The 26,447-nt window shown below is 33.6% G+C and overlaps 1 protein-coding gene across 1 annotated transcript in view; it reads right to left on the bottom strand.

The window, feature by feature from the left end:
- LOC113186966 (ras-associated and pleckstrin homology domains-containing protein 1) overlaps positions 1-26,447 on the bottom strand; it is a 54,667-nt gene that overhangs the window by 20,190 nt on the left and 8,030 nt on the right. The window contains exons 4-9 of the mRNA XM_026394592.2: positions 7,102-7,179; positions 6,393-6,552; positions 5,224-5,345; positions 3,947-4,012; positions 2,496-2,639; positions 1,616-1,726 (exon numbers count right to left, since the gene is read on the bottom strand). Coding sequence (XP_026250377.1) covers positions 1,616-1,726; positions 2,496-2,639; positions 3,947-4,012; positions 5,224-5,345; positions 6,393-6,552; positions 7,102-7,179 — 681 coding nt within the window. The remainder of the gene's footprint in view (positions 1-1,615; positions 1,727-2,495; positions 2,640-3,946; positions 4,013-5,223; positions 5,346-6,392; positions 6,553-7,101; positions 7,180-26,447) is intronic.

The following is a 26,447-nucleotide window of genomic DNA, read 5'->3' on the forward strand; positions in this document are numbered from 1 at the left end:
TCGTGCTTAACTTATTAAGAAAATGGAGGTAGAGGTTTTTCCGCCCTTCAATATTTACCTTATTAGCAATTAAAACTGAGGAAAAAAATTAAGATTATATAAATACACATTACAGTAGCCAAGAAAGCAAAAATACTGTTGTATGTTATATAACCTCTCAAAATATCCTACTATAAATTTGTGAGAGGCAAATAACATCCTAGTATTATTATAAAAATAACTTTAATATTATGGTCTTAGGGACTCCCAGGGGACCTTGCACCTCATTTGGACAACTGCTGAATGAATTTACTTTGTACTGAATTTTCAAGAATTATTTGCTCCTAGCCAGGTGAGATGGTAGTGCCTATAACCCCATTACTTGGGACGCTAAGGCAGGTTTTCAAGTTCGAGGCTAGCCTGGGAAACTTAGTGAGACTCCATCTCAAAATAAAACTTAAGAAAGGACTGGGAATATCACTCAGTGGCACAGCACTTGAATAGCAAGCACAAGCAAGGCTCTGGGTTCTAATTTCAGTACTGAAAAACAAAAGAATAACCAAAAGAAAAAAATTTGTTTGCTCCTGAAAGTAACCTGGATAATACAGTGGTGTTCTCTGAGAAAAATATTACTTAATAAAAGGTTGCCATTACAACATAACTAACTTTATCAAAGCAATCAAAACTCTAACTTAAAATTCTTATAAACACTATTCTTAAAACCAAATGGACAATTCCAAGAGAAATGAGAAATCAAGTGTGATGTAAGCATGTAGACCTAAGAATAATAAAGGGTTGCTAAGATGGAGTTCCCTGAGTTTTTGTGTGGTATTTTTATCAATGTTCTAGATCATGAAAAAGACTAAAAATGTCTGTTCTTCTCAAAAGTACAGATACAATCAGTGTGAGAAGCTCAAAAGCCCAATTAAAGGAGTAAAAAACTCCCCCAAATAGTGTGGATAGCACAGGCTATTATGGCTTTAGTTTTGGGGGAAAAAAAACAAAAATTATTTCTAGACCAGACAGTCAATAGATTTTGAACTTGGCCATAGTGCCCTCTGATGTTCTTCTGAGTTAAGTACAGGAAAACTAATTAAAACACAAAACAGGTCCCACATTTGGCTAAAATGTCTAAAAAAATAAGTCCAGTATTTATAATCAAATTTATAATCAAATATATTTTATGTGTTACGGCTCAAAGTTTATTATAAAATTAGCATCCACTCCCATTTCCACTAATATTGTAAGAGTTAATTGGCTAAGGATCAGCTATACCATAACATATACTTTTTTCCCTTACCACCCTTCTCCATTCCTTTTTTAATTTGCAGTGCAGGGGATGGAACGTAAGGACTATACATGCCAGCAAGTATTCTACCACTGAGCTACATCCCCAGCCTTACCATTCCTTTTTAAGCCTATAAGAGTAAAGCAAAAATAGTATACTTGATGGAGATCCAAATTATTGTACAATGGCCCTTAATCTATGTCTAACATCAATTAAAATTACTATAATGATGTATTAAACCTACTGAACAGGGCAAAAATGGTTTACTTAATAGAGATTCAAAGTATTCTAAAATAACCAATAAAACTGTCTAATCAATTAAAATTCCTATAAAGAGAACATACTTACCTTCAGCACCAGACAATAGTCCGTAGGTGCTTTGTATTTGTTCCGATAATCCTGGCCATAATAAACATTGACATGATCCAGCTGGAGAAAACACATCAGATCCCGAGAGACCTAGATAAAAATACCCAAAAGATTAAATTGACAACAATGTGGATGCAAGCAAATATCACATCTGGTAATAGTTTTTAGTTGAGAATTAAGACATTAAATAGAAATTACAGCTACTTTATAGAAGACAAGAGAATGAGATGCTCTATAAATGGTTCTTTGATTGGCAATGTAACCAAAAAGGCAGGCCATTTTTGCTTATTGTCTTGCCATTCATAATGAACACTGAGTTATTGACATTTTAAAGATAATTTAATAAAGCATGGCATATTACAATCAATATAATACAAGAGAGCTTTCTGGATCAAGTAGTTCAGTGCCTATAATGCATATCTCAAACACAGAAATTCTCAACTGAGGGTTTTCTTATCAGTTAAATAAGGGTCACAATATACTCATAAGATTGGTTTAAAACTAGATGATACCATAAAGTGCTTAAAACAGTCCTAAACCCCAATGAGCACAGAAGACAAAAGCTATACCAATGGTACTAATAGCAAAAAGCCCACTACTTAAGATTGAAATGGCTGTAATTCCATAAAATTATTCTCCCCCCAACAAAACTACTCCAGCAGGAGTTCCACAAATAATAAACAAAACTATGATTTCAAATTTGGTAAGAAAATTAAGATGTGCCCAATTAATAATCAAAGAAGTAAAAATTCTCAGGTTTCCTCCTCTTTAGATTAATAAAGTGATCTGTGTTTCCTACATAGCACAGATTAAGAGTGATCAGCATAATGAGGGGAACAAGTTTACAGAAAGCACACACCTTTGCTTTTCCTTTAGGGACATAGTAGATACCAGATGCTCTCAACAGAAAGTAACGTTTTTTCCAGGACTTCTTGCCATCATCTTTCAACCAAAGTACTCCTTCAATTTCCGGTACAGTTACAGAACTTCCACAAAAACATTCCTAAAATAAGAAGATGATTTGGAAAGACTTATGATCCTTGACTTATCAAGGAAAAAAGACGTGTCTACTCCAGTGAGATGCATGACACTGTAATTAAGCCAAGATGGTTCTGTATTAAAATCATGCTGCTGATTTTACCTGAATTAGAATTAGAAAATTCTCTAAATACAGTATGAATTATTTTTGAACAACTAAAGAAATCCCTAAATATTTAATAAGTAAAAAAATACCAGTCATAAATAAAATACTGATTTTTTTACAAACTTTTATCCAACGTTTTGAGGAGAAACTAGCTTGAAATATCAACTGAGTTGTATAAACAGTAGTTAAATGAAATCTAAAGAGCATAATTACACTAAGTTTAATAAAAATGTCAAACTAACATAAATATTAAACTTCTTCTCCAAATTAACATTACAACAGATTAGCTGTCAAGCTAAAGAGTAATAAAGTTAAAAAGAAAGTAACATGCCAAGTGAATAATTAATAAAAATTTTAAAACTATTAATTTATATGGTCTAAGAGGGCATTTATTTATAATAAAATATTTAATACTAGGTTGAAAATAATAAACTCGAAATTCTGAATTCCATTGTCCATGCTTAAATAAAAAATCTAATATTAAAAACAACTATGTATTTGTAAAAGAAAAAAAATCCTAAGTAAACAATAACATAGGATATTCTAATTAATTTCTCCTCAAAGTATATAGAGAAACTGGAAATCATAAATTTTTTTTCTTAAGTGTAACTAGTATCACTAGGAAAAATTGAGTGCTGATCTTCATTTTCCTAATTGCCTTGTTGGTAAGAGTTTATTCAGGTTTTCAACTTACTAACTTCTTTGATTTTAGTTCTTTAAAATCAGAAAAAGCCAAAGGGCCAAAAATTTGGGTAGATTTAAATTTATTACTCTGTAAGATAAATTATAATGATCATTTTTGAAAAATCTTAAGAATTTGTTTGAGTTACTTATGGCTAAGGCTTGACATATTCTGTGAATTGCTAGTTATATTCAAAATTCTCTCTAAAAATAGCACAACCACATCTTTCATTGATCAGCTTTGTCCTCGGAACTCGACAAACCCTAAAAATGTGTTACTCCTTTTAGTCCACTAGAATATTACTCGTTTTTAAAAGGTTCTCTTTAATGACCTAACGTTCACACAGATGAATTCTCTCCCTCATGCTATCAAAGAATACAGGTTTCTCAACTATGAATATGGAGGACCAATATACTAGGTTCCAAAAGATGCTTAATATTTTAATTTAATAATGTGTAGGAAAAACGGGGGCAGGGAGTCATACCTCCAACAGCACTTCTTTGTTTCTATCTGCCATTTCAGCTGTTTCCTTTTTCCCTAGGAGATAATTCTGGAAAAACAATAAAATGAAAATTAAAGGATAAACTCATTCTACTATTCCCTTGGTAGAGATGAGTATATGATTTGTTCAAGAGAAATAGCAACTAACTCTAGATCTATTTTTGCCAGTGCACAGTTAGAGGAATGCTTCAAAAACTCCCCATATGTATATGGGTATCATCACTAAAATGCTTAGCCCCAGCTTCCTGCCTGAACACTTGCTGTGAATCATTCCCCAAACTGCCTTCTCCAAGTCCTGAGGTGATATTACATGCAACAGCTGACAAATATGTTCTGGGATAACTAATGAAAGCTACATTTAAAGTACCTGAAAGGTTTACAAATTATTAAGTACAAGTAAAGCAAATTTCCTTAAAATATGCTGTTTAACAGATCCAGATGCAGAAAATTTGATTGTTGTGGATTTTTAAGAAGAAATCCCAAATCCTGTGAGACCATATTTCATTTGCTTGGTTCAACAAAAATCTGAACTGTAATCATTAGCATAATTATTTTTATCACACAACATCTGCTGATACCCTCAAATATGTATGTAACCTTCACTAAAATATCAAGAAGCTATGTCATAATTAAGCCTGAAGGGTAACTATTCAATTCCTTTAACACTGCTGCTGTTTTTCTCATTTCTACTTTGTTTTTGGTGGAGATATTTTTCCTAGTCTATTGATTTTCACAAACCGTCTAGGTATTGGGAAATATTATTTATTTTGGAATAATGCCAAGAAAATCAAGATAACATATACTGATGTGTGCAGCCATTTAAAATCAGAGACCACTCACTGGGCTTTAAAAAAAAATTTAAAAATAAGTCCAAATAAGTATCAACTGGATAATGGCTTAAGATAGATTATTTTTTTCCTTTGATAAGATAGATGTAAAATTCACTGAAGAAATTGCTGGATTCAAAACAGCTCTGGAATACAGGGAAGCCTGGTAACCCCCTAGAGCTACTTCTATTTCACCAAGGGTGTGTCCCATCTGGCTCTGTGGGACTGGGAACTTCACAGTGGGCCCTGAAGTGAGCTCAGCTAACTTTACACCTCAAGAGTACTAATGAATGCTCTCATAGGGTTTTGCAGCTGCTTTGCTCTAATCAAGTGGCTGCCAGTCTTTTAAACTCTATTAACTTAGCAGTATCAGAATTAAATAGGGCATATATTTAAAAAACCCTGACCTTTGTAATTATTCATTCAGTCTTACCTGTGGGTTTTTGAAAAGTGCGTATTTTTCTATACGCTCCATAAATATAAGCTTGTTTTGGCTATCTCTTGTCCAATTAAGAAGATTTTCAACCAAGTTTTCATGGTCTTCAAATATTCTCTCTAACCCAAAATAAAGTATCAATATTTTGTTAGTATTCACCAGAATTACAAGACATAAAACCTTGTGAAGAATTCACATTGAGAACTACAGAATCTCGGGCTGGGGTTATGGCTAAGTGGCAGAGCACTTGCCTAGCATGTGTGAGGTACCAGGTTCAATCCTCAGCGCCACATATAAATAAATAAAAAATAAAGGTACATCAACAACTAAAAAATATTTAAAAAAAAACCAAAAAATTATAGAATCTTAATAAACACTACATCCTTGTCCCTTACAGATAAAATATCTGTCTTCCCTCATTTTTTGTAAAAGGAAACATGGCCTAGTGATGTGAAGTGACTTAACAAAGTGACAATTGACAGGTAAGAATTAGGACTAGAATCTAGGTATTCTGATCTGTACATCATTCTTTAGTCTTTAGCTTTCATCCATCCCATCCTTAAAAAATAAACACATTATTTGCATTCTATAAATTTTAATATCAAGTGCTGCCAACAGTATTTAATTCTTTACATTCAAATAATTTCCAATACGATTTCTTCTTTGGTTCATGAATAGTACTTAATTTTAAACATAAATACATTTTCTAACTTCCAAATTAAGTATCAAAGAATGTTTATATATATTGAACATATGTTAAAGAACATGTTCTAGATATTGATTCTTCGAAATCTGTTCATGTTTTGTTTGCCCTGAAAGTTAAATGGTGGTAAGATTTAATTACAAATGAAAATAAATATAAGTCTTAGTAAATGCATTGATGTATGCAGTTTTTATTTGAAGGAAAATGTATTTTGTCATCTTAAAAAAAACTTTGTTTTTAACCATTTAAAAACTGAAGTAAACTGCAAATTGCTTAGTATTCAAAGACTTCTCAAAATAGCTGAGAAAAAAAGTAATGTAAAAAAAGCCAAATTATAAGAGGTAAACTGCCTGGTTATTTTATAGAAAAAAATATAAAGATGTCTTAAAATGCTTCTATCACCATGAAAACCATTGTGATTGCACAGAAATTAAAAAGCAATTAAAGCAATGATATTACTAACCCATTTGTAACTCAGAAATGGTTTCTACCAGAGACCAGTCTAAACTATAACCACAGTGGGATTTGTCCATCAGGTTATCCAGCACTTGTCTCACTGTCTGCCGCTCATCTACCATCATTGTTTTCGAACTGTCATCAGACATGTGGACTCTAATCACCAGCTGAAACAGGTAGAAATAAAATTAAATGAAGACCAAATAATGGCGTTTTAGAAAAGGATTTATTGTAATGTTACTAGTATTCTGCTTAATATCTTTGTAAATTAAAATGGAAATAATGGATTTATCAAAAGATAAGCTAAAAATAAATATCAATATTAAAAGTCTTTTAAGGGATAGGATTGTGGCTCACTGGTAGGGTTTTTGCCTAGGATGTATGAGGCACTATGTTCAGTTCTCAGCACTGCATATAAATAAACAAAATAAAGTCCACTGACAACTAAAAAATATTTTTAAAAAGTCTTTTAAGATACAATATTGAAGAGTATTAAGAGACCTTTCCATTTTATTCTTTTAGACTTCAGAATGAAAGTTATTCCTATATAACACATCTTACCCACAAAAAAAATTTTACATGTGAAAAATGTATTACTAGAAGAAATACCCCCCCTACCACTCCATACATTAGAGGAAAATGATGTAAATAAGGCAGTTCTTCATAAATCCATACAACTGATAAAATCAGAAATCAGGCAAAAGCCTGCATATCACCTTTTTCACTTGTGCCTCCTTAATTTTCTCTAGGGCGATTCTGATCTTCTCCGCTTTCAATTTTGCTGCCTGTTCCTCCTGTGAACATAAAGCATTTCAGATAAACTAATGAATTATCTGAGAAATCTATTTTATTTTTAAAGCTGTTCCTAGCATTGGATTTCATTAAGAATATACCATCATATGTGTAATATAAATTGAAATGCATTCTGCTGTTATATATAACAAATTAGAAAAAAAAAAGAATATACCATCATATGCTTATGTAGAGCACATTTAAAAAATAGCCCTCTTCATAAAATGAAAGCAAACGTGGTAAAGGAAAGAACATTTTTACAGATGCAGACCTAAAAATGTCTTACAATACAATTAGATTCCATATTATAAGAGGGAGGGGAGAACTCTAATGTAGTAAATTAGTAAATCTGATCCCATCAATATAAAGCAGTTAAATTTCAAGTTTTGGATTTGGGGAAATAACAGCCATCTATGGGCCTGCCACTTAGTTATACTTACACAATCCCGTAACTCCTTCCAAAGTATGGGCAACCTTTTGCATACTATTTTGTTCTGTTACAATGAAAATGTATCATCACCTTTAAAATATTTACAGCATACTTCAAATATGTTCATTTTATTGTGCTTCAATTTTACTTCAATAAAGTTATGAAAAAAATATCTACAGCAAAAACCAATTATGTATTTATTTTCAAAAAATATAAAAACCCTTAATAAATAATAAATACAAGTACATTCTCAATTACTAATACAAACGCAGGTGGCTGTTGCATCCTGTTTTACTCTGCTTTGGAAAATCATACAATATAATCACATTAGTAAATTCAAATTTATTTCTATTTATTCATTTATCAGATTTTTAAAAAATGCTAAGTGTAACTTTCCAAACAGCTTAATTTCTAATAACTTCTACTTATAAACTAGTTTATAAGCAGTAGTAAAATTTATAAAGAACTAGAAGTAAACAATTTTTCTATTTTATTTGTGTGAAACAGCACACAGTACTCTAACACCAGTACTTACTTGTAATTTCCAGCAATAGGCCATAATATACTGTAGCATTAATCACCAATTGAAAAAAAAAAAACATAAGTAAACTTTTGTTTATAAAGGATTATTTTTAAGCTTTTTACTAATCTGGAAAATATCTAAAAAAACCCCATAAATTATCATCCTACATATTCTTTTATTTAATGTCTTTTAAAGGAGAAATAATTTATATCAATCCAACATTAATTCTCTCTGGATTGTTATTAAACACCAGAATCCATATGCTATTTTTCATTAAAAAGCTAAAGCATCCAGGGCAAAAAGCAAAGACTCAATTAATTTAAAAGATTTATTTTCTGTTCACCTAAATTTTGATGGCTTTTTAACTGCTTCTCTTTCCATTTCATACTCTACTCGGTCTCCCCTCATTTTGAGTTTAGTATTTACTATGTGGAACAGAGAAACAGTGGATAGGGTAGACAATGAGCTTGTTAGCCAGAAATCTGATCCCTTTCAGTGAAAGGAGCCAGTAAATAAACATAATAACCAAGGTCTGGAAATACTATCTATAAACCCAATTATTTTCACAGTAGAGAGGGATAAGATAAAACTCAGTTCTTGTACTAGTATAGATATATTCCTTTGACTAAATTATCTTATTTCCCCATCCTTTATGCAAATAAACAATTATAAAATGTGGTGACTACATTTTCTTTTTAAAAGCAAGCTTGAAAGAAAGCTTTAACTACTATCACTGTATCTAGAATTCAGTTTTAGAGAAATAAAAGTCATTACCAGGCAAATTATCAAACCCTATGTGTTTTTGAGGAGTACAACACAGCTCTATAAAGTAATTTAAAATACTTTGAACTGTCAAGTAACTGATTTCATAAAAAACACTAGAAAGCATCTGCCATTCCCTCATCCTTGTGCATGAATGGTGCTTCAAAGAAAAAAAAATTTGCCAAGCCAAATTTGAAAGTTCCACTTCACATTGCCAAAAAGTAAATTTAAAGTTTGATGAGGAAAAACTGATGTGGAACAATGTGTTTGGTATTTGAAATACAAATATGAACTTCCAAATGGCCAAATTCTTTATGATATTATAATCAATCTGCACACATTAAAAAAAAAGTTTAGAAGATATCTTCAAAGCTGAAAACATTAAAAAAAAAAAAAAAAGACAAGCCACAGACTGGAAGAGAAATAGTTGCACCAAAAGACATCTAAAACTAAAAAACCAAAACAAGCAACAAAAACAAAACAAAACAAAAACCCCATATACCTCAACAAAAATACGAAACAGGAGTTCTTTGGACACTTCAAAAAAGAAGACATACAGATGGCAAATAAATTTAAGGAAAAATGGTCAACATTCTTTGCTAATAGGGAATTGCAAATTAAAATAAGATACCGCTACACATATTAGAATGGACAAAATTCAAAACACTGACAACACAAAATGCTGGTGAGGATGTGAAACAACAGGAATTCCGACTTACCACTTGTGGGAATGCAAAATGGTAGAGCCGCTTTGGAAGACAGTTTGGCAGTTTCTCACAGAACTTAACATACTCTTTAACCAAGTGACCCAGTAATCATGTTTCTAAGTATTTACCCAAATGTGTTGAAAATTTATCCCAAATCCTGCACACAGGTGTTTATAGAAGCTTTAATTATCATAATGCCCAAATCTTGCAAGCAAAAAAGATGTCCTCCAGAAAGTGAATGAACTATGGTGCATCCTGGCAACAGAATATTATTTGACACTAAAAAGAAAATGGGGCTAGGGTTGTGGCTTAGTGGTAGAACACTGCCTAGCATGTATGAGGCACTGGGTTCAATTCTCAGCACCACATATAAATAAATGAATAAAATAAAGGTCCATCAACATCTAAACATACAAATTTAAAAAAGAAAAAGAAAAAGAAATGAGCTATCAAGCCATTAAGAGGCATGAAGGTATCTTAAAATGCATGTTAGTAAGTGAAGGAAGTCAATCTGAAAGTTACATATTGTATAATTCTAACTACATAACATTTTGGACAAGTCAAAACTTTGCAGATGGTAAATATTAGTGGTTGCTGGGGGTCACAGGAAAGGAGGGGTGAAGAGGCAGAGTACAGTGGATTTCCAGGGTAGAGAAATTACTGTGTATATTATAATGGTGGATACATGGTCAGAACCTAAATCTGTTCTAAAAAATAAAATCTATTCAAAAATAATATAAAATTTAAAAGTTATATTGATATATTTATAAATAGTATTTACATGCTCCTATTTTTTTATGCTACTGTCAAATGCAATAGAACACAATCAGTGCTATCTTTTGAAGCACTGACATGAAAAGTCATTCAATAATAGGATTAGCTTAAACTCAAGAGATCGGTTTCTGCTCCACACACTGGAAGTATTAAATAAACAAGAGACGAATTAACACATTAAGCCAATTAGACTTCTTAGACATTAGGAAATCATTTTTATGTAAAGCAGGTAGGTGGGGAAAATCTACATTCTGCTACTTTCCTATTGCTCAAATATTTTTCTTCAACAGCTACATAAATTGGTCTGTATAAAAAATGTATCAAGGGGCTAGGGTTGTGGCTCAGGGCTAGAGCACTTGCCTAGCACAGGAGGCTCTGGGTCCAATTCTCAGCACCATATAAAAACAAAATAAAGGGGCTGGGGATGTGGCTCAAGCGGTGGTACGCTTGCCTGGCCTGCATGGGGTGCTGAGTTCGATCCTCAGCACCACATAAAATAAAGATGTTGTGTCCACCAAAAACTAAAAAATAAATAATGAAAAAGAAAATAAAAATTCATCTTTTAAAAAAAAAATAAAGATTATTGTGTCCACCTACAACTAAAAAACAAATATTTTAAAAAAGTAAAACATAGTTAAAAAATTGTATCAAATTAAAATTTGAGCTAGTTTTTTAATTTTAATATAGGCAAATTTTAGTTTATCTTCTCCAGCTTATTACAAGGATAATCCCTGTCAGAAGCTTTCTGAGTTAACAGAATTGATCATGATGCCTCTGAATACGTGTCTGAATATCACTTCTGGAGCAAAACAGGAAAGAAAAATACTTTCATCAAATTGCAAGATTCACAGTATCTGATGCTCCTGTGGGTTAAGAAACTTCCTTGGTTAAGTTCTATTTATATCTGCTATAGTTAAGCTACAACTATATATAATATATATATGTATATATATATATATTTTAGTTGTCAATGGACTTTTTTTGTTTATTAATATTCGATGCTCAAAATTGAACCCAGTGTCTCACACATTTGAGGCAAACTCTATACCAATGAGCCCTCTAACCATATATTTTAACCATAACAACTTGGGAAAAAATAAATTGTCCTAAGATGTTGGTGTTGTGCAATATGGGAAAAGAAATAAATCTTTGCTGGTATGTTCAGATGACATATTTAGGAAGATCTGCAACAGTTTATTTATAAATGCAATGCAAATCTATTCTTAGTGATTAACACAAAGCACAAAGTTTTCTTTTTCATCTCTTGTTGTACTGACAAACTCAGGTCTAAAGTTTTCTGTCTCTTTTCTTCTGACTATTCCTTTATACTATCTCACTACTATCCTAAATAGAAGTAAAGGGCACTTCACACATATGAACCATTTTCTCTCCGACTGCATCTTTTAAAAGAAAAGAGACAACCAATTTTCTGCTGAAAAAATGCCTGCATGGCTATCAATAACCACTGAATGCCAAGCTGTCTGAAATTTATATAAAGGACAAAAACAGAGTGAGAATCTTATGATTAAATAAAAACAATATTATGATTATAAAGTGTTAGAACACTGTGTGTGGTGTAAAAATTAGCATACCTGTACTTAAGAGATATTCAGCTTCTAAGAGAGGGCTAGTGAATTCCTTCAATTGAGAAATTAAGGCCTTTTCAGTTCAGAACAAACCCAACTGAAATTAAGAAGCTAAACAGTAGTTTGCAGTTTCTTGGGAATCTAGTTTATTTTATAGATTACAATAATTTAAAAGTTATAAAAATTCAAATGATTCAGAGAATGTGTAGTATAAATAAATTTATGTCTATTAATTGCTTTATTCTGTAACAGTTTTGAACCAAAATAATAATAGTAATAACAACTAGTTTATTTCCTCTGAAGAAATCATGAACTTCATAGCCTCACAAATAGAGCTAACATTAAGTGAATACCTAGAACTTGCCACTATGAGGTATATCAGACACAGAATCTCATTCACCTCAACAAAATTATAAGGTTGGTATTGTTATTATATACATTATACCAATTATCTGAAAGACTGTTATCTTTTCAAGACCATATAGGTAGTTATTAGAGCAGTTTTTGAAACATTGACTTCTCAGAGGGAGTCAGCAAAGAGGGAACCAGACTCCTAGGGACAGTCGGACTGCCACACAGTTGGTAAGAGGTATGTACTTTGGGCTGGGGAGTGAGCATGTGTAAGGCCCTGGGTTTGATCCTCAGCACCAAATAGAGACAAGGTTATACTTATTTCAGAACAGCCAGATGTTCTGGCAGAGAGGGCATTGCCATCAGCACTAGGATTAAGTCTCCTTTGAGAAGCCCTTGTGGCTGAGTTGCCTAGGAATTTTTATCATCTCTTTCATGACGCCATCCCAAAGCCACCCAAAGTATTTAGATTCTATACATCAAACTGCATCCTGCTCAAATTTCTTGTTCCACAAAAGCAGGGTGGGTGGTATAAATAAGGTAGGCAGAGTCAGATGTTGGCCAGATACACTAATGCCACAACTAGGTCAAAGGTAACGATAAGATGAGGGCAAGAATAGCTCTGCTACTGCAGTTGGAATTGCTTTCTCTTGGGCAGAAGGAGAAAAGTTACTAGCCCCATTTACCCAAAACTTGCCAAGAACAACCCTTCCATGGAAAAAAAAAATTTGCTTAAATTGCTGTCATATTTCCAGGGCTGCAAACACAGAAGGTAATCAGTAAGTATCTGTTAAGTGGACAATGAAGTTCCTCTTTTCAATAGAGTGACTTTCATATATAATGTATATGAATACAGACCCCCCAATGCAGTGAGAATCTATTGAAAAGGGTAACTTCATTGCATGTACAATATACACGCCACATCTCAGCACAGTTTGAATGATCTGACTCTTACTTACCTCTCTAAACCCAAATCAAGACACTTGTACCCTAACTTAACTGTTTCATCTCATCTCTAGCAATATGGTCTCAAGCATGCCAAGCTCTTCTTCCCTCAGCCTGTCTACATGGAACACTCCCTTCTCCTGTTAGGTAGGCTGCATCTTTTCATCCTTCAGGCTTTACCTTATATGCAACCCACATAGAAAGACCTTTTCTTATCTCACTATCTAAATGAAATGGACCCCTGATCCTCTTCTCACAGGAGTACCTTTCCCTTGTTTTCTTCATGCACTTAACATTTCTTTTCTGTGCTTCTTTGTCAATGTTCATGATCTATCTTTGTATGTAGACTGTGAGGTCCTACGGATGGGGAACATATCCACTTTACACAATATTGTATTACTGTACCCAGCAAAATATTGACTCTGTAAGTATTACTTATTTTAATAAATAGAAATGGTAAAGGTAAAGGGTTAAACTTTTACTAAGCACAGTATACAAAATTAACTGGAGGGGGAACAGGCAAAAATAGAGACTACTCTAGTGTCTCTGAGAAGAGATAAGAGCTTATTATTAGGGTGGGGTCAGCAATGGAAATGAAATGGATGGGCAAACTGAAAAATACTGCTTCATTACAGACTTGAGATATTAGAAGAGAAAAGGTGCCAATGATAACCAGAGAGGTTAACTTGCGTTAAGGGAGAAGGGCAGCATCCTAAGTAGAAACAGTAAGGTCAAAAGAAAATGAAAATAAATTGTTGGGCTCTGGGAAGAATGATAAAAGGCTAACACCTAAGGGATTTAAGTGCTAGCAAGATACTGGTGATCTCTGAGGAAACCCTTGAAACCACCTGGAAATGTGTTCTCACAAGTACAGAAGACAGAAAAGAGCCGAGGAAAAGAAAAAAAGGAAAAAAAAAAAAAAAGCAACTTTGCTTAGATTATAAAGTACATGGCTAGAACCTGCTTAAGTGATCTTGCACTTGGCCTAAGCTTTACACTTTTACCTCCACTCACAGACCTACATTAAAGAAAGAAATCTAGGCAAGAGAAAGGGTCCCACTGTTTTCTTTGTCAAAGGGTCTTCTCTTTGAGCTGGTTCTTGAGGAGATTTTAATTTTAGTCTATCAAATTCTTTCCCAAGTTTACAAGGTTAGGAACCAATGAATTTAAAAAATCCTTAGACACAGTAACAACTTAGAGGCATTACCCATAATTGTTGTGTGCATTCTGCAGTGAGAATCTATTGAAAAGGGTAACTTCATTGCATGTACAATATACATGTCACACCTCAGCACGGTTTGAATGATCTAATCTGACATTCTTGAATTTAATATTACAACACTTAAAGAACATAATGAAATACAGACATGACTTGAAAATAGATAGAAAGCTAGTCAGCTTCCTGATTCTATTATTTCCTAATTAATGATGTTGACTGCTAAAAGATTTTAAATTGTTGAAAACACTAGCCCAAAGAAAATTCAGCTGGACTGATTCAAACCACTCTGAGGTTGCAGAACTAAGAGATTAAAATTGCAGCCTTCTCCTCCAATTTGATTAAGTTCATAAACATCAAGATTCTATTTCCATAAGTAAATATTTTAATTAAACTAGGAGGTGATAATATAAATAAAAATTATACAGCTTGCTAAAGAATTCATAGTTTAGATAGCCATTAGTAACAAAGGTTAAAATTAAAGCAATGATTTGAAAATGCAATAGAACATTAAACGAGAAGACTACTAGGCATTTACAAAAGTTTAAAAACTAGTGAAAATTACCAAAAATATATTCTACTCTTGATATCTTCCAACAGTTATTAAGTAGACAGTTACATTTGGTGAGGAAAAAAAGTAGCTCTATTAAAGACAAAGGTGCTGAAATAAGAAAACAATAATCTGAGGGCACAATCAAAAACAAATTATATTCTACCTACAAGGCAGTAAATAGTTACATGCATGTGGAAAGCAGTAGGATCACCTTGGTCAGCAAATGAGAAGGTTTTCCTGCAATGTTTCTCAGAAGAAGGGATGTTTCCCTGTCCAGATAGGAGTGCTTGTGCAGGAAGAGAGAGAAAAACAAAAAAGGCAATAACAGAAGTCAGTGGAGGCATTGTGTGTTTAAAATATAAAGTAGACAAAGCAAGAATGATTCTCTATAATTAATCTCATATCATTTTTTATAAACTAAGTGAAATATGTCCATAAAGAAAATATAAAGAGGGGTGGGGAAGCAAAAGCAAAAGCAAAGGAGGGGAAATAAAGACTTCATCTAGGCCCATGAGTGAGTCACAGGTGATTCTTGCCGATTCCTGGCTCTTCAGGAAAATGGATAAGACAAAAATCTGAGAGCTGGTTCATGAGTGTTATGCAGAGAACAAATACATACATGCCAGAAACCTATGACTAAACATGTGTTCCTGTTGCTAACGTCTATGCAAGATCTACAAAGTTTTGAAGATTATCTTCTGATGAGAACATAATAAGACTACATTATTTTAAATACTTCAAGTATTTCTGATCAATTCAATGATAGCCATAACACAAGGAAAAGCATCTTTCAATATTGCTTGATGTGACATACTTATTTTCAGTAAAATTTTATCAACCCACTCATTATAGGACCATGTTGAAAAAAATCAGATATTCACAAAGGAAAGGACTTGTATAGCAAATGAATTATATAAACAAACTGTTAAGATTTCCCCCTGAATTGGTTTACATTAATTCAAGTAATTAATATTTTCATAAAAATGTTTATGAATAATATAATCCCTAACTACCATTCCCCCCTTAATAACTTTCATTTTTTCCCCTTTAATAACTTTTAACAACATGCTGTAAGATAATTTTATGCAACTGTACTGGCTTATCCTTAAATTCCAACTGTTTTGATATATATAATTAAGACTTGCCTTTCCCTAAATTACTTAGAGTTAGTGTTTATTTTTTAACACTATGCAATTACAAATCACTGTTTAAATTAACACACAACACAGCTGAGAAGAGTTATAGAGAAAATGTTCTATAATGTTTTATTTTATAAATTGAAAACTTGACAATTTTTTTGGAGAGAAATTATTTGGAAAGAAACATGTAAGCAAATACTAGAGCTGTACTTTCAGAAAGTACTAAACACACTACTTTAAGATTGAAACATTATTATAGAAGATAATACTAGTTTACTCTTTACTCTTCGTTCAGATCTACACCATGTTGAGTTTGCTACAAGGTTATTTTATTGACTATTATTAAAACTGAGTTTGGGGGCTGTGATGATAGCTCAGTGTTAAAAGAGTGTTTGCCTAGCACCTGTGAGGCACTGGGTTTGATCCTCAGCACCACATAAAAATAAGTGAATAAAATATAAGTATTGTGATTGTGTCCATCTACAACTAAAAAATGGGGGAAAAAAACAAAGAAACTGAATTTTAATTCAAGATGAACTTATACCTGCCTCTCTCTCACTCATTCTAGAAAGAAAGAAAGAAAGAAAGAAAGAGAGAGAGAGAGAGAGAGAGAGAGAGAGAGAGAGAGAGAGAGGGAGGGAGGGAGGGAGGGAGGGAGGGAGGGAGGGAGGGGAAGGAAGGAAGGGAGGAAGGGAGGGGAAGGAAGGAAGGAAGGAAGGAAGACCAACTCACTGACTGACACTCACAAATATTATCACCAACAAGACTGAACAATAATAAGAACAGAGAATATTATCCCTAGGCCCTTTCACATAGATGGTATAGTGATCCTAAAGATAAATTTATTGGTTGATTTATCCACAAAGGCAATAGGTAGGCAGTAAATTTTTTAAAATTTGATTCAGTTTATAATTGAAGATCAGCTAAGACAAGGAGAAAATTGAGAAAAATAAAGAATGGAATGCATAATTAAAAAGAGCAACTACAACATTCATTGCTCTTATTCCCATTCATTTTTTGCTATTCACACATGATGGGAAACATGTATTCTTACATAGATTTATAAAACATATAATATGTATTTTGAGGAAATTTCTTGAAAATCCACTGCTATTCATCTTATAAAAGTTACTTTTTCAGAAAAAGATCCCCAGTAGAATATCTATATTCAGATTATTACATTTCAAATTTAAAAAGATGAAATAGTCCTCAGGCCATCAAAACAAATTATGATTTGGTAAGTGTAATCCCATATATTAAATTCAAATTTAAGGGTTTTTTTTTTTAAAAAGAGATTTATTTAATCAAATCCACAAACTCATATCACCTTTAGACTTCAAAAGTCCCTAAATTTTTTTTAATTTGCTCAGTAAGAGGCAAGGTTAATTACATTTGCTTAAGACTCATTTTGAAATAGTAAAATAGTTTAAAATAAAAAGGGAGAAACCACTATGGCAAGCAACCTAAAAATGTCACATAAAAAATGAGAACACAAAAACAATACCCAAACATGACCTTCTGTATCTGAGTCACATATTTCCTCTAGAACTCTGTTCTTCATAAAGGGGTAATGGTGGGTCAGGGGAAACTGGTTACTGAGGAAAGATGCAGGAGGGATAAGAGGAGTGGTATGTAGTTGAAGAATGAAGAAGAGGAAATTCAGACAGTGATTTGGGCACATGACCCTATTAACCTCAGTCTTGGCACATGTTGCTAGTTAACAACAATATACACAGCTTCATAAAAATAGGGCCTTTATTATCTTGTATTTACCACTATAAACACAAAGTCAGAGGCTTATTTTGTAATCCATTTCACATGTTTTCTTTCTCTCTCCATTTTTTCCTCTCTCTTTTTTTAATTCAAAATTGTGTTTGGTTCTAACTTTTGAGCCTGGAACCTTATGCCAGGGACTGGAGATGCAAAAGTGACAGACATGTAGGTACACCTGCTGTCACAGAATTGAGACTGTAACAGAGACACAGGCCCACTGGAAACTATAATATAGTGTGTCAGGTAGCATGAGAGCAAGTAGGAGGTAAGTACCTAGGCCAAAATTAGTGGCTAAGTTGAAAAAGTTTGAATCCAGAGTAAGAGGCTGTGGGATGGAAGAGGGAGCAGACAGCAGAGAGATCTCAGAAGAACAGTTCTCAAAGAGGGTAGCTCTGTCTTCAAGTAGGCATTTCAAACAATGGTAAGGACATTTTGGGATGCCATAATGAAGAAAAGTGTTACTTTTTGTTACTTATCTAGTTTTACTGAGAGGTAAGTCAGAAATGGTGGATGCTGTGCAAGCACACACCCCATCCCACATAATTTTTTAATGTCCTTACATGGAAAATTATACAAATGGGAAATCCCATTTATAACAATCTGAGCTCAGAATCTAACTCCATTTTACATATAATCACAAAGTAAAATTTTGTGTAATTTTAATTTTAAATTTTTTTGTTGTTGTTTTTTAAGGAATGCTTTTACCCAGTAAAATAAATTGAGGGAATGCTGTGCCTTCTTTTGTTCAAAATTTATGAAGAACCGTTCACAGTGGTGGAAAATCATTTCAACAGTGGAAACCCAGCTTAAAGTAACAGTTACCCAAATCATAAGTGGTAGTATTATTGCACACTCTGTCACATACAAGTGAAAGAGAGATCTGAAATTTCATTGACTAGAATTAAGAACTAAATAATGGGACACAGGAATTTCAATGGGTTTCATTTATATGGATTGCTTAAAACATGTCATATTACTTATTTAAAATATTTATAACAATGAAAAATTTACATTTGTTATGGTTTGGATCTGAAACATCCCCAAAGTCTCATGTGTTCAGGGGCTTTTAGGAAATAACTGGAGCTGACTTCATTACTAGATTAATCCATTGATAGCTGAAGGGACAACTGGGAAGTGGGACCTAGCTGGAGGAAGTATGTCAATGTGGGAGTACCTTGGAAGGGTTTACCTTCTCCCTGGTTTCTCTCTCCTCTTGATGCCATGAGCAGAGCAGCTTTCCTCTACCATAATGTTCTACTTCACCTTAGGCCCCAAACAAGGGAGCGGCTGACCATGGGACTGAAAACTTTGAAACCATAAAGTAATTTGAAAAGGTATAAAGAAACCATACCCAGAATATTAACCAGTCATCTATATAAATGCATTAAAAGAAATATGTTCTTTCTTTTCATACTAAGTCTTGAAAATTCAGTGTGCATTTTATCCTTAAAGCACATTTCAATTTGGGTTAACCACATTTTAAGTACTTAACGGTCACGTGTGGCTAGTCTCAACCCTATGGAACAGTACAGCTCTGAAGCATCCAGATTTATCAACCGAAACTAGGTTTTCTGTTAAGAATTAGTACGGAAGTCATTCTATTTGATAACCCCCATCCTGAAGAATGGCTAAATTTATTAATATCTTAAGAAATTGACAAAAGCCCTTGACTTCAGAAGAAAAGAGAAAATGTGGTTTCTGGTTCCAATGCAAAAATTCTGTATGTCAGATATGCTACCTACCTAATTTACCCTCAGTATCAATATTCACTGATACCCTATCATAAAGGTGCTTATTTGGTATTGCTCGTATGATTTTTTACTTGAAAAATTGGTGTTATATGACAGGTTTCATCATTTGGAGTTCTATTAATGCATTCATTCCTCTCTACTGATATTTAAACAGTCCCATGACATGTTTACAGAACTTACAGGTGTCAGCTCAGCCTGTTCTTCTGTGAAGTCAATATGACGCTTGGCCTGCTTGCGGGGACATCTCAGAGAAATAGCATGCTGTGAAAATGGAGGAAGGAAGAAAATGATAGGTAAAGGAGGTGAAAAGGGCAGCTCTCCTTGTCATGCAGAAAGAAAAAAGGATCACTGAAATGAAACAAAAGAATAATGAAACAAAAGAGTAATGAAAAGTTACATGCAATTACCTTAGATTCTTTTATGCAAAAATTAGAGATTGGGACCAAATGATCCTAAGCCTTAATAATTTATGAATCATCTCCCTCTACCTCTGGACAATACAACTCATGGGAGAATTGTGCACAAACATCGTGTCCAATACCAATTCAGGCTGACAAACTTTAATTTGGCTTTGACCACGGTTTGGCAGCACTCTCCACCTCTACCCCTCACTCCGCCAAATCATCCTTTCATACCCTGTTCTGAGTTCTTCAAGCTTCTAGCTTCTCCCTTCCCCCTTGTCACATGAGCTCACTTCCCCCCATTACTAAGGAAATCACATCCATCATGAGGATATTATCACTAAAGTAAACTCTGGAACTAAATTCATATTCTTTCTCATATCTTCCCCCAGTTCTATATAAATAGCCTCCCCACCCACCAATATCTAACAATAACAAAACCAAGCATATCCCAGATTTTACTCATTCTTCTTTCAACATGAGTCTCTGATACTCAATGAGGCCAGTCCATTAAGGGTGAGGGCACAGGAGAAAAAAAAAAAAAGTTTCCTGGTTAAACTAGTATTTTCTCCTCTGCACTACCAATTTTCCTGAATTCATGGTCTAAAGCTTCTCCACCTTTTAGCTACTCACTTATCTCATAATTTCCTGAAATAATTTTTTTCTGAAGCCTTTATCCTTTGAATTGTAATGCATTCTGTAATTCATTGTCAAAGTCATTAATGATCTTTCAACCAAAAAAAGGTTTGTCTTTCCTATCATAGTACTTGCCACACTCTATAGAAATCCCTTGTTTGGTTTCAATTCTATACCCTTCTTTCTCACATGCTAGATCATCCTAAGGACACTGTAAATTATGATCCCTTACAGTCCAGTACCTTGCCTAGGCTCTCAAATATTTATGGAATGTATGGATAACTATTTCTGCTAGGCTTTCCTGCAACATGCTTGGTCAGATCAAGACAGTTTTTGCTTTTCCATCTCTAAATTTTCTCATTACACATGTTCTACAGCATGTTTCAACTGCTAGATCAAGAGGAAACCTATCAAACCTATATTGCCAATATCCTTATCCTTAGGACAAAGAAACTGAAGTTTAAGGGCTAAAGGGTCACAACAAATGCAACCAATTCTCAAATGGTTCAGGAAAAAATGTATACATACAAGGAATGAGTAAATGTGGCAAAATGTTAAAATTGGTGGAGCTGGTTAATAAATTTCATGAGTTATTTCTATTATTCTTTCAAGTTTTTGTAAGCTTGACAGTTAAATCTAAAGTATTCTAAAAGAGATGACTGACTACCATTTTGAACAGTATAATGGAACATTATATAGTTACTAAAATTCAATATATTCTTATAAAAACTATGTTGTAAAGGGACAAAAATACAAAATAAAACACACAAAGAGTAGAAATTAATTTCTGCTATTACATTAAAGAGATGAAAATGGAAAAACCAGACTATGGTTTATTTCATGTTAATTAGGTTCCTTTTCTACAAGGTACCTACCTAATACTTAAATAAACGATCTATCCCAAACCTAATCTTTACCTACTCTTTATCATATCCTAATCTAAAACATGTAGGAAAAATGAATTCAAGGATCAATTCTCCACATAAATTTTGCTCTTAACTTTCTCAGTTCCAAGAGCTTTCATTTGTGCTATAAAGTTATCAGATTCTGTATCAATCTTTCAAAATTTTCCCACAAATCTTTGCAAAATAAGTTATGGGTAACCTCTTTCTACAACCAAATGCTAACTTAAGATGAAGTATCATTTGCCAGCCAGAATCCTTGGGGTAGGAATGGGAGGGTACATATTGAAAGGCATTGATCGAAACACAAGAGCCAAACCATTATCAAGAAATGGCTTTGGGGCTGGGGATGTGGCTCAAGCGGTAGCGCGCCCGTCTAGCATGCGTGCGGCCCGGGTTCGATCCTCAGCACCACATACCAACAAAGATGTTGTGTAAGCCGAGAACTAAAAAATAAATATTAAAAAATTCTCTCTCTCTCTCTCTCTCTCCTCTCTCACTCTCTCTTTAAAAAAAAAAAAAAAAAAAAAAAAAAAAAAAAAAAAAAAAAGAAATGGCTTTGTACAAAAGGAGTGGCTACAAATAAAATACTACTTCCTCATGAGAGTGAATACTTTATATTACAATCAGAGAAAAGAAGTGGAGGTTTGTGCACCCACTGTTTCAGTAAAAGAGATGTACATTCATCTGTTACTGACACATATGTATTTTTAACAAGTGTTCTGTTGACAATAAGCATAGCATGACAAAAAAATGCAGATCCTGGAAATGGAGTGCCTGGGTTCAAGCCCCAGCATGGCCATTTACTGACATTTACTGACAATGTGACTTTGGAGTTAACTGTTTAACCTGTTTATTCATGTGTCAAATAAAGGTAAAAATAGCATTTATATATCATATAAGCGTTAAATGATAACTGAATTACATTACTCTAAAAACAGGAAACTGTCACTCCTCATATGAATTTTATTTAAGACTTAATTTATTCCATTCTTAAATTTTAACCCAAAACATTAAAAAATATACCAAAACACCACAAGATGGGGGTGTTGCTACACAGATCTCTTTCCCTTTTTTTCTCCTGTCCATGAAGTTCTGTCTTTAGGTCTCCCACTGAGAACACTGGCCAGTATTCTCATCTGGATTCCCCTTCAATTCTCTGATGAAGCAGCATGATATGGTGACATGAGGTCTACAATCAAGGGTTGCTATGTTCAAATCCTAGGGCAGATTATGCAGTCACTCTTTGCCTCATTTCCATACACTGTGTTTGGCAAAATTAGTGTGGTAAGACATGCAAAACCCAAAGCTTAGCACAGAATAAGCACTCAGTAAAGCTGCTTCTATTGCTTTCTATTTCCCCCTCTTTTCTCTTTGTTAATGTTTGAATGTTTTTTAAATCATTTTATATTTTAGAGACCCGATCAACTTTAAAAACCCATGAATATATTTCTATTCTTGTTCAAAACAAACAATAAAGGTTCTTTACCAGTTTTCCACAAACCCCAAACAAAACAGACCTAAATCAAATAAAGTCATTTTATTTCTGCAGAGAAGCGAAAAATGTAGATTCCCAAGAAATACACATAATGTGAGTTAGAGCATATATGCCAGTGCTGACAGAAAGTATATATGAAAAATGCTCTTGTGAACTAGATTTTCCCCCAGATTAACCAAATCTTCAGTCTCTTCTTTCATCTGATAGCTATTTCTTCTGCTGTTAAATTCACTAGGCCAGTCAAATTGGAATTTAACACCAAGTTGGTACACATGAAAAAATTTCAGTGAAGCCATGAGAAAGGTTGCTACAAGAAAAAAAAAAAAAAAATCAATGTGTAACTCCAATCATTCAGATGTGTAGGACTTCTGAAGCTTTCAGAAAGTCCTGTGCTCCTTCCTATCCAGTTACTACTTCAGAGCAGTAAGATTATGCTTGCTAAGAATAATTTGGGGCTTTGAAGCTAATGGGCTCACACCCCATGTGCTATGAAACACAACTGCTGTTTTTCTCTTAATACCTCAAAATTTCTACACAAATTTTCTGTTGAAATACTTCTACAAGGTGAAGTGGAGCAGTTGCACTGAAGCTATGATATACATTGTTGTTTCACATTATAAACTTTAATACTGACCACTTGTTCATATTTAAAAACCCTCTACATATAAGGAAAAAAGTTATAATTTCAAAATTTTTAATAGCTCAGGCACTAGGCAATTTTTCCCCATTATAATATAATAAATCACCAAGTTATTTTTTAAGATACAGCAAAACCTTTTGAATCTATTATAAAACTAATTTTAATAGCTTTAAAAAGTCTTTTCATTTAAAAAATACATTTTCATATATAAAATTCCGAATTCTAGGGAATCATTAAGGGGTAAACACTACCAGAAAACAAATATAAAGGTATATTCCAGTATTAACTTTCAATCTATAAATACTATTTTATAGGGAATTTATAATATGCAATTATCATTTAAATTATCAAACAGCTTGTGCTGTTGTCTCATTGAAAAGTATGTTTTATTAACATGAATAAAAGTGCCAAAATGAGTATATTAACTGCAATCTATATTTCACATTGGCTGAAAAATAAAGTGCCTTTATTAGAATTTATTTCAAGTACAATGAATCGTACAATGAATTCTAATTTTAGAAGACCTAACGAATTATCATTATTGCTGGTGGACTTCAAAAGAATATTGACTGAAATTATCCTGTATTTCACTTTTAAGTGTATCTTTGGAGAGTAATTTTATACGAAAATAATTCCTAATATTTAGGAAATAATCATTTTTAACAATCAACTAATATTAAAATTTTTATTAAAAACCAATAAACAGATGTTGTGGCTATGAAATTCAAATATAGACTTCTCAGTTACTTGATCTACTTTATCTTTTCAGTCTTAGCTTGAATGGAATAATGTATGTAACATTAGAATTCATTCATACTTTTCAATGAGACAACAGCACAAGCTGTTTGATAATTTAAGTGATAATTGAATATCTAGATAGAGATGGTATGTGCCTGGTGGAAGTGAAGGTGGTAAGCAGTGGTCAGACAGGATATATTCTGAGTAAAGCCAGTAGTATTTGCTGCTGGATCAGAAAGGAGGTGAAAGAAAAATATAAGCAGATAAAAGACATGGCAAGTATCTGATGAAATTAAAAGATGAAACAGTCATTAACTGAGATGAAAAAAGATGTGGGAGAAGCGAGTATGGAGAAAAAGATCAGGGTTTCAGGTTTAGATCAGGTCATCCAAACAGAGACACTGATTAGAAATGGAATGAATACACCTGGAGTTCAGGGGAAAGATGCGGGCTAAAGATACTTGTATTTTCTTGAATCTAAGATGACTTGATGCTCATTAAATCTGAATAACTTAAAAGTGTTAACCGAAGGCTTCACACAATACACTCTTATTTGGAGCATTGCTAACAGGTCTGATAGATGCATTCTGATTTCAGGATGTGATTGCTTAACCACAGCACTGTGTTAGGCCAGATATATACATATATATATATTTAGTTGTAGATGAAAACATAATATCTTTTTTTTTAACCTTTGTTTTTATTTATTTATTTTTATATGGTGCTGAAGATCGAACCCAGGGCCTCGAATGTGCTAGGCGAGTGCTCTACCACTGAGCCACAACCCCAGCCTCAGATAATTCTTTTATGTGTGGGCTGACCTATGTACTGTAGGATGTCAACAGAATCTCTGGCCTCTACCCATCAGATGTCAGTAGTACCCTCCTATCATGGGCAACCAAAAATACTGAATGTCTTTTCAGGGACAAAGAGCCTCTAGTTGGGAACCACTGCTTTAATGGGTTCAAATAAAGTAAAGGAAGGCACAAGTAAGTCTTAAGTAAGAGAAATTAAAATTAAAATTTGGAGTTGTCAGTACACATGGATGAGATCAGGAGGAGTACATATAAATAGAAAAGTAGCCTAAGAACTGTGCCTTGGGGTACTCCATAGTCAAGAGTTTATAGATATGAAGAGGTGACTAAGAAGAAATGGCAAATGAGGTAGTTCCACTCTTCCCAAATTTTTTTTTTTAATGACAAATTCCAAGAAAACAATGGCGATTTTTGGAAGCTAGAAAGCATTTACCTGAGAGGTAACTAACTTAGCAGACCCAAGAAATATGAATGCTGAGCCAGCACTGAAGAAAAGCAAAGTATCACCTCAATTTATATCATGTAACCTCAAAAATCCCCCAAAGTGTCAGCAGAAGTGACAGTGGGACTAAAGCAGGAAGACCCTTTACTTGGCCATTGGCAGTGGTCTCAGTTGGCTGATAATCACTCACAGAAATCCAACAGACCTCTGCTTGGTATGGGGTTCACTCAGTTCTGCAGAAAGAAAAAGAGAATGCTGGCATGCTAGCATTAAATACACCATCTTCAGAGGGAGTTCACACTACCCAGCAGGGGCCTTTTTTGAGTCCACAAGTGACAGCTCCTCATAAAGGACAGAGACTATGTGGGCAAATGCAAAAATCACACTACTCGGAGAAACTTCACGCTCCATGGGAACCAGTAGAATCTTTTAACAGCCAATGAGGACAAGTTCCAATGCTCCTCAGGGACATGTTCATGCTCATCGACAAGCATTACACTGTACACCAGGAAGTCAAGTTCTGCATCTTCTCATAGGCTTATATGGTTCTTCACGAACAGTCTTCCTAGTCTACCTAAACTTAGTAATCAGGGGTCCATTTTGTAATAAACACTATTACCTGGAGACATTCTATACTTAATTCCAATCCAGTATGTTTCCAGGAGAGAACACCAAGAAAAGGAAAAAC

Source organism: Urocitellus parryii, chromosome 1 (genome assembly GCF_045843805.1).
Source record: "Urocitellus parryii isolate mUroPar1 chromosome 1, mUroPar1.hap1, whole genome shotgun sequence".
Classification (NCBI taxonomy): domain Eukaryota; kingdom Metazoa; phylum Chordata; class Mammalia; order Rodentia; family Sciuridae; genus Urocitellus; species Urocitellus parryii.